We start from the raw sequence: 16,606 nt of genomic DNA on the forward strand, positions 1-16,606 counted from the left end.
AAATCCGTCACTGCCTGGGGCCCACCCCCAGAAATTGTGCTTGCATTGTTTGGGGTTTGGCCTGATTCGGGGAGTTGTAAAGATGCCTAGATGATTCCCCTATGTAGACATAAGCATGTCTTCTTAGAATCTGGGATTACTGGCATGTGCCACTGTGTCTGACTTCTTTCTGTACCAGGTTCAAAGAATGCTTGAGTCACCAAGAAATGTCACGGTGCAGATGGTGACAAGTGGTGACAATGTGAGACCCACACCTAAAGGCCTCAGGGTTTGGAATCCATAGAGGGTTTATCTGGTTCTGGATTTTATTTTTCTTTTCTTTTTCTTTTTTTTTTGTTTTTTCTCATTTATTGGATTTTATTTTTAATGCATAAAACATTTTCCATCAACAGTACTACTTCAAATTAAAAAGTTGATATGTTTCAAGTACTTTTGACCTCTTATCTTCCTAAAGAACTATATGTTACATATTTATCCTTTATAAATAAGCAGTTGAAGTCAGCTTGTTTCTGAGGTACTGAGGATTGAACTCAAGACCTGGAGTACTCTCTCTCTCTCTCTCTCTCTTAACCGCATCACTCACTCAGCTCTTTTATTTGTATTTTGCTTTAGCAATGAGGGTCCCACAAACTTTGCCTAGCTGGGCTTGAACTTGAGGTCTTCCTGACTCTGTCTTTAAAATAGCTGAGATTATAAGCATTTACCAACAAGTCTGGCTTGTTTATTCTTCTAGTGGCTGGGGAAGGTGGCAGGAGTCCTCACAGGCCCCTGTGAAATGCCTCCCTTCCCATCCAAGGCATTTTAGGCCACTCCCCACACCTGCTGAAGAAGCAGAGAAGGGGCAGAGGGTGTTATTGAATGCAGTTGCCAAGAATGTTCCAGCAATTCTTATTACAGGAAGGAGGGTATGTGGTCCTCCTGTATTTTATCACTTAGATACATGCATCATATTATGCTTGCTTTAATTATTTCCAATAAATAGTTTAAATAGGCACTGACTACAATGCTCCTATTTTAGGCTTTCGTACCACACTCAGATCGTTCAACTGAGATGCAGTTACAGACTTTTTTTGCCAGGTTGGCGTGAAACCACAATCTTCCCTATTTCCTGGATGACGGGTGTGTGCCATCATGTCCGAGTTGTGATTGAAAAGGAGTCCCTTGCGTAGGCCTAAGCTGGCCTTGAACTGTGATCTATCCAGTTGTGACCTCCCAAATAGCTAGGAAGACATACTTGACTGCTAATAGCCAGTTGGAACAGATTTCTTGTGTGTGCAGTGAGGTTCATTGAGCATCACAATGTTGAGTGACCAAGGGAAGCTGATTAACAGCCCTTTGCACAATCATACTAACAATGCCTATGAAATGTGTGATCCTTGTCCATTTTCCTCAAGATTTGTTGATGATCCCAAGGCTCCTGCAATGCAGGTTCCTAGATGTAGTGACATCTGTGAGGAAGTCCCCCAGGGAGGCTACCCCAAACTGCCATCAACTTGTGTATTCATGGTATGGTCTCTGTGTAATATTTTTCACATGATAGGAAAAGTGACTGGGATATTTTAGAGCATGTTTGGAAAGTGGCATGTTATCAGTAATTGTTCAAAGAACAAATAGAAATAGTTTAGCTCCAGCCAAAGAAAATTGCTTACTCTTATCTCTTGATACATACTTCACACATGCTCTCCATGCACAATTAAGTAATCATGAAATTGCTCAGAACAGATAGTTGCTACATAAGCGTGGCTTACTGTGGTTTTGAAGACAGAAGCTACACTCATGCCATATTTCCAAGAGATGGGCCTTGAGCTGTTCCAGAATTTGTGCTGAAGCTCCTGTACAGGCACCAACTAAAGCTGAGGTGGTTGAGGGTGCTTTTGGTAATAACGGTAATAACTATGGCACATTAGAGAGAGTTGAAGTGAGATGCTGGTATCAGAATGTTGATTCCTCTTTTTGCAAATGAACTAGATGATTAAGCTAAGTTTAGTTTATTTTGTGTTCATTCGGATTCAGCCATAGCCGTGTCACTTTTTTTTTTGAAGTTCTGTATCATAAATTCCTTTGATATTAGTTTACAGCTGTACAGGAATGGCACCCAGGGTACAACAGGAGTGGAGTGGCTGCCTGTGAAGCACCCGCTTCCTTTGGGTCCCTCTACCACGATCATTGTTCTGCACTCCTTTTTCCTTTATGTCTTTCTTTTTCCATAAGGTTGGGGAAGAAAGAAAGGATGAAACAATTCTCAAATGATTTACAAACAAATAACCAACTTCTTTGTTGGGGGTGGCTTCCATGTTGGTAGGAAGAGATTGTCAATGTGTGAGCATGCACGCACACACACACACACACACACACACACACACACACACACACACACACTGTGCATACTCATAAACACTACTAGAAGGAACAGCAATGTATCTTCTGGTGACTTTGCCCCTACCTTGGGCTCCCTCTAGTCTTGGTCCATGTGGGGACATCTTCTAGAATTAGCAGGGCAGCTGTATTTCTGCAGAATCAGAGGTCTTTTGTAGCCCTATTGTCTATGCTAGCTCTGGGAGATGCAGAAGATGAACCCGCTCAGATCAGAAGTTGGCGTTTCTACCAGGGCAGGGACATGGGGGTCAGAGGCCACCAGGGCTGGCAGAGGGGCTTCACTCATCCAATTTCATGTTTTGCTTAGTATCTTTACTCACTCTGGATTGCAAGCTCATGAGAGCGCTAGGTTTTCCCTATTTGGTTCACTATTCTATCAAGCACCAAAGCCCACCCCTTGGCACATAGTAAATCCTCAGCATAACATGTCAAATTGAATGACAGCCTGCCACTTACCCAGCATCCTTCTCTGTATACTTGGTCATGGACCTTGAAGTGGTCCCTAGGCCTCTCATAGGGAACTTACCTGATTGGATTAATCTCTGTTGTAGACAATGCCTGACAAATGAAGTTGTTCTTTTTGTTTATGTTTTTTGCCAGTCCTGAGGCTTGAACTCAGGGCCTGAGCACTGTCCCTGGCTTCCTTTTGCTCAAGGCTAGCACTCTACCACTTTGAGCCATAGTGCCACTTCCAGGTTTTTCTGTTTACGTGGTACTGAGGAATTGAACCCAGGGCTTCATGCATGCTAGGCAAGCACTCGACCACTTAGCCACATTTTCAGCCCCTAAAGTTGTTATAAAATACAATTAATAAAACGCCTTCCAAATTCTCATTTTCATTTTAAGTGCTGGGCTAGAATCCCTTCGGTTCTTTGTTCTATGTCAGAGTTGCTTCCAAGGCTGGCCCTTGGCTAGTGTCTGGGACCTGAATACATAGCCCACTCCTCGACCATGAAGACTGGCTCACTGCAAGCAGTGTGATTTAAGCTAGGCACCTGTTTTCCTTCTTTAATTTGGAAATCAAATTATTGCTGGGCCTCTAATAAAAACTGTGTATCAAGACTCCCCACTGCAGAGAAGTTGCATGCACACAGCTGAATCCTCACAGAATGGGAACACACCGGACATGTCTCCTCAGGTGAGGGAGTATGCATGGATTTTTCCTGACTCTATCTGTGTCTTTTTCTCATGGTCCTCTCATTGTAATAAGCCTGAATCATGAGGACTGAATCTTTCTAGTGATTTCCCAGAGGGATGTGTGGTCTTGGGGATTCCCAAGCATACCCAATAGCCAGACTAGTGCTCCTGAGAGTGGGGAAGGGTGTCTGGTGACTGGGCTCTGATGTGTGCTGAGGTGACAGAAATGCAGGCAGGAGCTGGAACAAGTCTGTATGTCAACTGAAGCTTTCACTGAGTCTCAGAGTGGGATTTTCCCCGGTGGTCAGGCTCCCTCAGCTCTTTTGCTCAAGGCTAGCACTCTACCACTTTAGCCACAGCTCCACTTCCAGCTTTTTTGTTTTGTTTTCTAGTTAATTGGTGCTAAGAGTCTCACGGACTTTCTCACCAGGTTGGCTTTGAACTATGATCCTCAGATGTCAGCCTCCTTTTACAGTCTTGAGCTGCTGCCACCAGCCTGCTCCTTGTTCGGGGCTCATTTGTTTGCATGTAACTTATGTAACTTGAGGAGGTGAAAAATGGAAGGAGAAAAGCCAACACATTCAGCCATGATTGGACTTTAGAGTTCTTTGGGGTAATATTCAGGGCTTCTTCAGGGGCAGAGCAACTTAAAGCAGTGCTCATTCTCCATAAAAGGAAAAGACAAGAAAGAGGGGTCAACTTTATCTATAATATTCCATCAAAACATCTCTCTAGCACATTTGCTGAAAACTGTCCCAGTATTTGAATCTGAGGAAGGAATTGTTACTGGAGCGGAGGTAGGGACCCCATCTCTCTCCTGCCCCCTTTCTCTGCTTTTTTCTTGTCTTCGGTGTATGGCTTAGGTGTAGGCAGATGGCCCTCGAGCCTGTTAGAAGAGCCTTCCATTCTCTCTGTACATGGACATCTTGTCTGCATGTGGGTACAAGAGACCCTAGCCAGGCCATCCTGGCTGTTGGTTTGAGGATCTGCCAGGGGTTTTCTGAGTTGTCTCTAGGAATTTCTGGAACATTAAGACAGGAAGAGAGTTTAAGTTTTGTCTAAAGGTCACCGATTATGTTTAAGTTTTGTCTAAAGGTCACTCTCTTCACATTGATTTTTAGCTTGATTACATTATGATTAGAGAAAATGCCATTTATGATCCAGTTCTTTGAAAAGTTTTACAGTCTTTCCTTATGCTTCAGTATATGCTCCATTTTTGTAAAGTCATTTAACACATTATGAATTCTTTAGTTTTGGCATACAGAATTTCTATCTTATGGTTGTAAACATATGTTGATTTTGTTTAAATACTGCAGAGTATATCTATGTTCATTGTTATTTTTTTAACTGTCACTGCTGGGAGAAATGTTAACAATGTCTCATGAAGGCCAAATATAGTAGTGAATGTCTGTAATCTCAGCTATGGGGGAGGCAGAGATTGGGAAGATTATGATTTGAGGCACAGATCGGGAGGATTGTGATTTGAGGCTTCTGCTTAAGCAGAATGTTAGGAAGAGTACACCTACTTAAAGCCAAGTATGGTGGTATATACTTGTGATCATGGCTAGTTGGAGGTCATAGGTCATAGGATGGAGATCTGAAGTCACCCCCAAGTAAAAAGTCAAGACCCTACTTGAAAAATAACAATGTAAAAAGAGCTTGGGGCTTGGTTAAAGTGCTACAGTCCCTGCAAGGCAAGTGCAAGGATCTGAGTTCAAATCCCAGGACCGCTGACACCAAAGAAATTCTTGTTTAAGGCAGGTTATGTTAGTTAAGTAGCAACTTGAACTGTTTGTCATTATGTAATCACCCTCTTCATTTTTAGTAATGCTCTCTTCCACTCGTGTGTGTGTGTGTGTGTGTGTGTGTGCATGCGCGCGTGCACACATTCTAGGACTTCAACTCAGAGCCTGGGCATTGTACTTGAGCTTTTTTTGTTCAAGATTTGTGCTTTATCTCTGGAGCCACAGCTCCATTTCCAATTTTTTTTGGTGGGGGGGATAGTTAGCATGGAAATAAGAGCCTCATGGACTTTCCTGTCCAAGCTGGCTTTGAACTGTGATTTTTCAGACCTCAGCCTCCTGAGTAACTAGGATTACAGGCATGAGCTACCAGCACTCAGCGTCTCTTGGCTTTTTCTTACTCATGACTGGTGCTCTACCACTTGAGACACAGCTCAATGTTTGGCTTTTTGTTGGATCATTGAAATAAGTATCTCTCAGATTTGTCTGCCCTGGGGCTGGCTTTAACCTGTGTTCCGCAGATCTCAGCTTTCTGAGTGACTAATGAAGGATTGATTCCTTGACTCTCCCATCTAGGCCCACTCTTTCTATGTATCTAAAGATAGAATATGAAGGATTGATTCTTGACTTATTCCCAAAGACCAAGCAAGACAACACACTTGATCACATGCCTGTCAGCAGTCATTTCCAATCTGAGCCGGGCCAAGGACACCACCCTTGGTCCCCAAGGGACAATAGCCCCTCACCCCAGGTGGAGCATTCCACTGTGGGACTGGTCAAGGACATCACCATGGGACCATAACCCATTTTCTGTTTTCTATTTCCTTATTAATCCCTGTATAAGCCCACCCCCAAACCCAGTCAGCGGCACAACCTCCAAACCCACAGGAAGGTCTGTGCCCCTCGCTATTCCTCAATAAACAGTTCTTGTCTGTTGAGGATTGAGTCCAGCCTATTCCTTTTCCATTCTCTTCCATTTTCTCAACAACTAAGATTACAGATGTGAGCTACCAGTGCCCATCTAGGACTCAAGAATTTGTCTTGACACTTCTTGCTGAAGAATATTAGCCTGGCTCCCAAGGTTGTCTGTCCTTGCATAAGGAATGGCTCGTCACTGTGGATCCAAGAGCCCAAGAATCCTAACCTAACAGAACCTTGTGGATAGGGTGCTCTGTCTAAGACACCTGCTACTTTTTTCTTTTCCTTATTTTTTTCAGTAATGGTATTTGAACTCAGGAACTCATACTTAGTAGCAGGAATTGGATCACTTAAGCCATATCCCTAGCCAAACTACTTTTATAAAATGCTTTATTTTATAAATAGAGAAGTTGAAGCAGAGAATACGTGATAATATGCTCAGGGTTCCAGCAGGGGCAGGATTTGAACCCATGAATATCCCAAATCATGTCTTAAATTTTGTTGTTGTTATTACAAAGGTTACATATAGTGGTGTTACTGTTTCATAAGTAATGAGTGCATTAATAGGTAATGAGTGCATTCATGAGTACGTTTCATAGGTAATAAGAACATTTCCTTTTTTTTGTTCCTTTTCTTTTGTTTTCTCCCATTTTTTGCCCTCCCTTCCCCACCCACAAGTTGTATAGTTCATTTTCAACATAGTTTCTACCGAGTATCACTGCTGCACTTGTTCACCCTATGTCCCACCATTTTGGGGACCTTCCTTACCCTCCCCCCACAAGACAGAAAACTGAACAAACAAGACAGAAAAGAGAACAAAACCTCTCTTGTTTCTATTTCCTAGAGTTCATTTCGATAAATATTATTTTATAATGATCAGAGCCACAGAGGCATTGCACCTCTGTTTTCCTCCCCTAAGAGTATCCCCCCTTGGTCTCACTGTGTGTGAATGTCTACAGTCCTATATAATTTGTTATGCATTTTAGATCTAGCTTCCACATATAAGAGAAAACACAAAACATTTGTCTCTCTGAGCTTGGCTTACCTCACTTAACATGATTTGTTCTAGATCTATCCATTTCCCTGCAAATGAGAGAATACTATTCTTTCTAATGGCGGTATAAAATTCCATGTTTATAGGTACTATAATTTTTGGACCCACTCATCTGTTGTAGGGCATCTGGACTGTTTCCATAACTTGGCTCCAGTGAATAGTCTAACAATAAACATAGATGTGCAAGTGTCAGTATCCTGGCGTGTGATGTTTTGGGTAGTTGCCCAGGAGCCAAATCATCTCTTGCAGTATGGAAGGGATCAATAATACATTGTATAAGAAATTTTCTGAGGCCTAGCCCAGAGCCCTGAGGTCTAGGAAGTTCATAAATATAGACTTCTTTATAAGCAAAATCGCAGTGGACTTAAACTTCACCCCTGTAAATTTTTATAGATTCATTTTTTTGTTTCCTAAATAGTATCTTGAAGGTCATTTGAAAGATCTCATAGGACAAAATTGCTTCCATATGCATGTCATTCTGTATCTGGATGATTCACCTTGCTTTCTTTATTCCTGAGCCCTTGGAGTAGCAGGCCTTTGTTTATAAAGCAAATCAGCATCTCCCCACTGCAGAGGCATTCATTCACATGTTGGTCAGCCTCAGGAGAGATGGAGCAATGGAAAGATTGTATTCTGTGTATTTTGAAGACTCTGCTGGAGGAGATGATCCTTTCAGAAGTGTGGTCAACACAGAACAGTCTTCTAGGTCTTCTAGCTTTTCTACTATCTTCATAAGACTCTCCACTGTATCAAAGGACAGTGTCCTGGAGGCATTGACTCTGAACTTTTCCTGTAAGTCCTCTTGTCTCAGTGGTTTTCTCCAGTGGCCATAGAAGGTATCTGAGCGCTCAGTAAAAGTGGCTCCGTCCTTGAGTATGACACTGATCTCACAGTACAATGTGTTGAAGTTGGGCTGGTTGTCTGGAGGATGCTCCAGCTCCACCTTCCTGAGCAGCTCTCTGACCTGTGGCCTGTGGATCTGGGCTTTGTGAAAGGATGATAGAGTGACATAGCCATCTAGCAGCATGGCACAGGCCACATACTGGAAGGAATGACGGGCTTCATGCTCTGAGTCTGGGTAGGGTCTGTTGACATACTGGACATCTGGGATCCTGAGCACAATTTTCTCAATGTGGTCAGCAGGAATCAGGACTCTGCCTGGAGGCCCAAGGTGTTTCCTCACAGCCCCTGCTGCTTCAGCTACCCAGTGAGTAGCCAGATGTGCCGGGAAACTCTTGAAGGCCACATCCTGCTGGTCCAGCAGCCACGTGTGGGAATCCAGGCTTGGAAGGACTTTTGGGGAATAGTTGACATAGAAGGCTCCCATCCCTCTCTCCAGGTCCAAGATCTGCTTGCTTCCTTGGAGACCCAGCATGGCCAGGAAAGTGGCTTCTATCCCATGTCTGGCAGCATTGCCCACATGAAGGGGCTTGGTCTCAGTTGCAGCATTTGCCATGGGTGCTCCGGCATAAGAAGCAGCAATTGCCAGGGCCTCCTGGCACTTGGACAAGCTGAGTCCTAAAAACTTGGATGCAGCGGCAGCACTGCCCAAAGTTCCTACCACGGATGGGGGATGGAATCTGAAAGGCAATACAGATTGGAGACTTACAATTCTAAGCCGGCAGGGGGAAGTGTTGTACAGCAATCAAGACCATCAGTCAGGAAGACAGAGGACCTTAGTTCATATATCATCCTTTCCACTTACTTAGCTGTTCTATCCTAGGAAAGTTATTCCCCATGTTGGAATCATTATTCTTTTCTTATATAATTGGTTATGATAAAAGTTTTTGTCTCATAGGGTTTGAGAGCTTTGAATGAATCACATATTTTTCATTAGTATCTAATAGCAAGTTTTTTTTTATAAATAGAACTGTTAAAGTTATTGCCATAAATGTAAAAATTGCCGACTGCTGAAATAACAGTAAGAATTAAGAGCCTTGTAGAGACTATGGAAGTTCACCGGACACTAGTCCAATGCATCCTTTTCCTCACAAGCCTAACAGGCAAAATAAATGTTTCCATTGGGCCCTATATATATAGCCAACATTTGGCTATTTATGGATGCATGATGAACAGTCATGATTGAGGTATTCTACACATTCTCATTAGTCTGAAGGTCCCTAGTGAATATCAGAGTAGGTTCTATTCTGAGAATGGAGTCAGTAAGACTCAAGAATATCCATGGATGCCAGAGTGATCACCCCAGGGTGAAAGCCACAGTTTATTTCATGGTCCTAGTTGCTTAACTGACTCTCAGAACTCAAAGGAAATTTCTGCTGTACTTCTGAAGTCATAGTTCTATGTATGGACATAGAGTTGATATGCACCCAGAACTGATTTATCTGCCAGCAGCCTTGTGAATATCACTAACTAAGCTCTACAGAGAGACCCACAGGCAGATAAGGGGAATGTGACTGCTTCTCAGTGGAGCAAAACTTTCCTTACCTCTTTGGTATGTCTTTGGCTTCCTTGGAGAAATGCATTAATCGGCCTTGAACTTCAACACCAACGTTGAAAGCCAGCAGCAGGTCAAGGCCAGAAAACTTTCGAGTGTGAGGGAAGGCTTCTGATAAAGCTGTGAGGACAGGAAGGACTGCTCCAGAAGGATGTGTGGCAGGGTGCCAGGTGTCATCAAAATCCATTGAGTGAATCTGTGGAAACAGGTACAAACAACTCCCTTCAGGTTTTTCTTGAATGCATTGGCTTTGGGGCCAGTAAAGTTATAATTTAGCAATGCGTTGTGTTTGCTGCAAGATTGTTGGAACTGATTCTCTGATGCTCAAACCTGAAAACTGGCTGTGGTTCTTAATCACAGGACTGGGCACCAGGCTCCCTGTCATTCTATCTAGAAGGTGCTGGAGCTTGGAAAGACTCTTGCAAACCTCAAGCATCTTAGATCTTGCCCAGATAGCTAGAGTCCCTTAGGAAAAAAAAAATCTATATTCTCTCTTGCAAAGCTGCTCTTTCCTTCTTCTCTTGCCTCTTTAAACAAGTCATATTTGAAGTTCCTTCCAGTTATTATATCTCAGGTCATGCACTTTGTGTGTGTCTCTCTTATGAAGTCATTTTAAAAATTTAGAGAGCTTGTAAGAGTAGCATAAGAACTCTCAGTCTTAGATTAACTATTAAGCTGTATTTGAAAAACATTATTTTGTTGCTATAGGATTTTATTCTCCTTCAACCAAGCAAGCCATTTGTTTTTCCTACATATAAAATAGAAATAACCAGCAGTTTATTTGAAAACAGATTTTTATGTGAGTTTGATGTGTCTGCTATGTCTTTTGCAGCTAGCCAGTCATTTACGCCTGATTGCACCACTGGTTTTGAATTTCTATATTCTGGTCAACTGTCCTCATAAACTATAAAAATATCTTAGGAACTCCAGCTTGTTTATGCCCAGATGACATCTTGTACACTTCCCCTGACACACAGAAAAAAAAGCCATAAAAATTATCTCCCAGATGACAAGTATTGCATTCAGAAAATATAGACCACCGTATGGCCATTATTTCTTTCTCAATAAATATTGTCAAATCAATGAATAGAGGCAATTGGTACCCACAACAGAAAGAATTTAGGAGACGTTGTGTCTGGGTATTGGGTTTGATCATTTAAAAATTTTTAAGGCTGAGATTTGAGGTACTTTGGAGAGCTTAAAAACAACCACACAAAACAAAAACAACTTTGTTGCATGCTGGTGGCTCATGCTTCTAATTCTAATGACTTAGTTGGCTGAGATATGAGGATCATGGTTCGAAGCCAGCCTGGGCAGGAAGGTCTGTGAGACTTGTATCTCCAACTAATGACTAATAAACCATAAGTAGAGGTATGGCTCAAGTGATAGAATGCTAGCCTTAAGCACAAAAGCTCAAGGACAGATCCCAAGCCTGGAGTTCAAGCCTTAGGACTGGCATAAAGAAAAAAAAACCCTAAATCTTTTTATTTACAGTACCCCATAATTTGAAAAGAATCAATTTATTGAAAAGAAATGAAAACTAGAATTATTCCACAAGAGAGAGGAAGGGCTTATCATCTCCCTCATTTCAGTGATCACTTATGTAAGATATGAAAATCAGGCAATTTCAAAGCTTTTTCCTGGCTCTGAACTCATGATGATCATTTAATAGTTGAATAGACATGTAAACATCCTTACAGCCACACCGTTTACGAAAGCAGCGTGTGTGGGTGGGAGCCTGTAGTCCGACTGACCCCAAACAGTGCTGGATGTATTGGAGCTGTAGATCTGCAATAGAAGAACATCCATCAGTGATTCACTCAACACAATGTCTTAGGGCAGTGATCCAGTAGTGATTCCTCATCCTTGGAGATGATCTGTTAACAGCCCTTATTAAAAAACTTGTGATAGAGGCCTTAGTGATGAGGATTCTCTGTTCCTTCTGCAAGGATTTACAATCTTCCTCCATTCTATGGAGTGTGAATGATTCTGTCCTGTGTCCAGGCCTACTCTCTACTCAGAGCATGATATGAGAGAATCTTAAATCCCTCCCATGGACAAATGCTGAGGAGTAGTGGAGTAGTAGATACCCTTGCTTATAAGATGTTCAGGTTGGCCTGTGCATTGGGTCCTAATAATAAACTGTGAGATAGCACCAGTGTATAATCTTACATCTGAATAAAGGCTGTAGATGAATTTTAAAAATCAGATAATGACAAGAGAGTAAAAAAATCTATATGGTGTCCACACACATCAAGTAGTATTTATAAAACGAAGTGTAGAGTAAATAAAGAGAGGTGCATACTTCTGGGTCTACCTCAGCATAGGCAGGCACACATGTTGTTTTTATCTTTCCAATTGGCATTGAGCTTCTTACCTTACTGTACTGGCTGACTTTGTGAAACACTTCTGTGCTGATGCCCAGGAAGCCGGCACCCAGGGTGTCCAGGATCATCCTCTTGCTCCTCTGAATGACAGGAGCTGTCAGGTGTCCCGCTTTCAAGCCATGGATCAGGCTGGCGAAGCTTTCTGTGACAGACTTCAAAGAGAACAGGGTTGAATAGAACACACCCCACTTGGAATGGACCCACTTCTTTTTGTTAGGAAGCCTTGAGGAAAATGTAGTTCCACGTTTTCTAAAAAATCTGTGTGCAGAGCTCAGGGATGTGGACCTGCACAGGAGCCGGATTCTGTGCTCAGATGAGCTGAGGTCACAGGGTGGCAACAGAGCATGCTGAGCGATGGAAGAGGGAAGCCCAGGCAATGACGGAGGAACACAGATGGACATCTAGCCTATGAAACAGGGAAGGCTGGGTGCGAGGTCTGCCCTACAGTGCCAGGGTGGGGGCTGTGAGTCTCATTTGGGTGAGGAGAGTGAGACCTCACAAACGGAATTCACTGATTCTTATAGCTCTTGAGTAGACTTCAGAATCAGAGCACTTAGGTATTAAGCCTACATTTCCAAAGGTCAGTCTGAGGAGCGCACACATCAGAATCATTTGAGATTCTTGTTGCAAATGGACATCTTTGGCCTCAACTCCAGATGGCCAGAATTATATTCGCTCCAGAATGACAACTCTGGGAAGCCTTGCATAGCACTCTCTGGATTCAGATCTCTAGGTGACTTATTTGATTTGATGTGTTGCTTTAGTTATGTTTCAAATAATGCTTCATGCTTTTGCCCAGGGCCAGCCTCTGACTGATCCGCTTGCCTTTGCCTCCTATGTAGCCTTGCTTGTTTTGTTAAGAAGCGATCTCATTCACATTTTGCCTGGGTTGACCTTGCACCATGATCTTTCTGATCTCTACCTCTTGAGTAACTGGATTACAAACATGAGCCAAGGTACCCATTCTCTAGGTCACTTAAAAACTATGGTGTTGGGGAGGCAGGGGATAAGAAATGTATTTGCCTTGCATATGAAACTGTAACCCCTCTGTACTTCACTTTGACAATAAAGAAGAAAAAAAAGAAAAAAACAAACCTATGGTGTTGGGCATTGAGTTCCAGGTGTGGAGTATGCTACACACATGTTCTACCATGACTCCCAGCCCTTTCTGTGCTTTTTAAATGTGGTGCTTCTGTCGTGTCTAGTATGGCATTACTCCCCCAGCTACTGGGCACTTGGAAACATGACCAGTCCAAACTGAGACAGAAGAGGGAAATCAACACAGGAATCTGCAGGACTTAGTTGACAGGAAAGAATATAACACATCTCAGTAATTTTAAAAATACAGATTCATAACGATATTTCAACAGTATAATGTTTAGACTACGTTGGGTAAATAAAATACCAATTTAGTCTGTTACTTTTTGCTTTTTAGAACATGGCTGCTAGGAAGTTTCAAGGAACATCACAGATTAGAGGTTGAGTCAGGGCTCTGCTCCCTTTTGAGGACTGCTAGACGACTAGGTCTGGTTAGAAAAGTACAGTAAAGAGCTAGGTAAGATGCAGAGGATGGGGGCTGGGGATATGGCCTAGTGGCAAGAGTGCTTGCCTCGCATACATGAGGCCCTAGGTTCGATTCCCCAGCACCACATATACAGAAAATGGCCAGAAGTGGTGCTGTGGCTCAAGTGGCAGAGTGCTAGCCTTGAGCAAGAAGAAGCCAGGGACAGTGCTCAGGCCCTGAGTCCAAGCCCCAGGACTGGCAAAAAAAAAAAAAAAAAGATGCAGAGGGTGAATATGAAGGTGAAGGCAGAGGTAGCAGCATAAGCCAGGGTTTGGAGGGATGATAGGAAAACAGTGTACACACACACACACACACACACACACACACTCCACACACATCAATACCAACAATCCAGCCTTAAGGGTATTTCACCATATGCCTAGCATTTAGTAGTCCCTAGTAAGATGTGATGTAAGTAGTTGTCCTCATCTCTAATGATTACATGATTTCAGAATTTCCTTTGTTTTTCTATGCATTAGCTTCCCCATTTACAAGAATAAATGAGCAGTGTGTGGAATTACTAGTTAGGGGATCTGAGGTAGCTGGGGATGTTTTCAACTGAGCTCAGTACCAAAGGAAAGTTACAAAGATGAAACCGGTGCCCAGATGAAAGGCCTCCACCCTGACCATCATCTGACTGTAAAGAATCTCCAGATTTATCAAGTCAAGGAATTCCTGCCATTCTTCTGAAATATGGGTGACTCTTTGAGTCTCTGAAGCTTTTGTAGAAAGAGAGGAGAGCTTGGAGTGGGAGAAGGCAGAAAAGAAGATGGCTAGGAAAGAGAAAGATGCTTTTGTGTTGAGGGCAGAGTATAACCTGAACACTGATTTTAATGCTGCTAAACATTTGGAGGCAAAGAAGGAAGAAAACAAATTGTCTTGATCTATGAACTTCACTCTAGAGTTTTAAGGACTGAGAAGTGCCTGACAAGCAAGTGAGAAACTTCAGTATGAACCCACCCACAGTCTACTGGAGACCATGCTGTTGGGGGCTTGTGAAGGATTCCATGGGGTTCCCTTGCAAGTTCTAACCACCACTCATGAGCCAGAGAACAAAGAGCCCCTCATGGCTGTGGAAGGAGGGAAGAAAAGAAAAAGAGATGGAAGGAAGAGGAGAAGGAAGAGAGAAATGAACTGTTGCTCTGCTGTCAAAGAGTAACACTCTCACATCTAAAATCTCTCTCTGGTTTGCTTGACTTTCTTGTGGCATTTGAATCTTTCTTATTTTTTTAGTAAAATATTGTGACAAATACATGAATACACAAGATGCAAAGATTTAATAAATACATGGCAAGAGTTCTCATGACACATTATGTATGCTAGTTTTTCAACTACTTTTTACTCCATAAAGTTCTCAGTGATGACAATAGCCAAAAGGTCATTACTGTATTAGAAATGCAGTAAGAAAAAGTCATAAAGGACACACAGAAAACCTAGAGGTTCAGATTCTGTGAGTTTACAATGATTCACAGTAGTATATGCCATTTCTTCCTGGTGTTAAGCAGCGGATTAATGTCTCTTATTGTAGAAGACCAATGAGAACAGACAAGCAATTAATTAGGTAGCCCAGGTGCTATGAACAAATTTGAAATGCCTGATGCACAGAGGTAGCTTAAAATCAGAGAAGACAGAAAGGAAGACTGAAGCTTGGAAAGCAGTTTGAAGTAGCCACATAAAAAGGCACAATACCTTGAGCATCATGTTCAGGAGGGGAAGTTTGGCTCAGGAGTGAACTGGAGGAGCTGGGTGGAGGAGTTGACTGGGTGACTGCCTTTATATCTTCCTTCACTCAGGCCAATGCTCTTTCACTTTTGTTTTCACTCTGGAATTTCCACAATTTCAAAACCTTTAAACTTGTCTCACTTTAACTTCCTTACCAATGAGTTATTCCATTCACCAGTACATGAAGAATTGAATGAAGCTAGGGGACTAGAGGTATGCCTCAAGTGGTAGAGCCTTAGGTGTGAGCAAAGAGAAAAGAAAGCTGAGCGAGAGCTGGAGGGCTGTCAGCTCAAGCCCCAGTGCCAGCACAAAAGTAAAACCAAGACAAAAAATAACGCTAGAAGGTACAGTAGCCATGATCATATGATTTCACACACATCTCAAAAGTAAGCTCACAGTAGGACTAGCGTTGTCTCTTGTGCTTTGTTATATGTTAGGAAAGTACTCAATGTTCTTTTAATTTCTCCATTGCTAAATATTACTATTTAGGCTATAATAAATGATAGACTCACAGGAACTGATTGTTCTTACATGATAGCTCCCAAATACTCATCTTGTTCTTTGAATATAAGAATCCCTACTAGCTGAATCTGGAGTTGACAGCTATCAAATAGAGATGATCAGAGATGATTGGTTGGTGTATAAACACACCACATGTGTTGACTGTGAGTCTGGACTGTGCCTTGGAGGCCCACTTCAAGAAACAGTGGACTTGTAAGCAGAATCTCAACACCTCCAAGTCCTCATCCTTATAATCCCTTCTCCTGATAGTGACTATGGAGTACAATCACAATCACAGCCCTTTCGTTTCACTCTTCATTAATTTGTTAGCCTACATAAATTGGTGTTTATTGCAATCCAATAGACTTGAAGAAAACAGACATCTAGCTTGACAAACATAAAAACTATCTCATAATGGAAAATTTTGGCTTTTCCAACTTTTAAGTATTTGCTCTCATTCACATACACATAGTAATGTAGTAGATATTTTTATTTTCTAAAAGAAACTCCATAAGAGTTGTTATTACAATAAATTTGATTGGGAGAATCAACACTTAGAATTAAAGACTGTATTTTTTTGAGTTCACAGTGAGACTAGAAGGTCAGCCTTCTAAGAATGTTTTTCCTGAAAGTGAGAGAGAGAGGGCGATGGCCCTAATTACCTCCCCCTGGCAAGGCTACATGAAGCCAGGGCTCCATCAAGTCTGTGGAACCTTAATGGTTGTTTCCTCATTCAGATCCTCTGGGCCT

The 16,606-nt window shown here is 42.2% G+C and overlaps 1 protein-coding gene across 2 annotated transcripts; it reads right to left on the bottom strand.

Moving 5' to 3' along the window:
* Nucleotides 1-7,335: 7,335 nt before the first annotated feature.
* Nucleotides 7,336-15,372, bottom strand: Acod1 (aconitate decarboxylase 1). 2 transcript variants are annotated; one of them, XM_048341224.1, is made up of 5 exons: nucleotides 15,323-15,372; nucleotides 12,060-12,221; nucleotides 11,381-11,470; nucleotides 9,673-9,878; nucleotides 7,336-8,807 (listed from the first exon to the last, which is right to left on the bottom strand). In XM_048341224.1, the coding sequence occupies exons 1-5, from the start codon at nucleotides 15,332-15,334 to the stop codon at nucleotides 7,811-7,813; spliced, it is 1,467 nt and encodes a 488-aa protein (XP_048197181.1). In that variant the 5' UTR covers nucleotides 15,335-15,372; the 3' UTR covers nucleotides 7,336-7,810. The 2 variants fall into 2 exon arrangements, with proteins under 2 accessions (XP_048197181.1, XP_048197183.1); XM_048341226.1 differs by lacking the exons at nucleotides 12,060-12,221; nucleotides 15,323-15,372 and having other exon boundaries at nucleotides 11,389-11,466.
* Between the last annotated feature and the right edge of the window lie 1,234 nt (nucleotides 15,373-16,606).

This window comes from Perognathus longimembris, chromosome 3 (genome assembly GCF_023159225.1).
Source record: "Perognathus longimembris pacificus isolate PPM17 chromosome 3, ASM2315922v1, whole genome shotgun sequence".
Classification (NCBI taxonomy): domain Eukaryota; kingdom Metazoa; phylum Chordata; class Mammalia; order Rodentia; family Heteromyidae; genus Perognathus; species Perognathus longimembris.

Coding starts and splice junctions, on each gene's coding strand:
- Acod1 (XM_048341224.1), bottom strand. Junction 9,879..11,380: donor CTTTCGTAAACGGTGTGGCT/GTAAGGATGTTT, acceptor CTGTTTCCACAG/ATTCACTCAATGGATTTTGA. Junction 8,808..9,672: donor GCCAAAGACATACCAAAGAG/GTAAGGAAAGTT, acceptor ATTGCCTTTCAG/ATTCCATCCCCCATCCGTGG.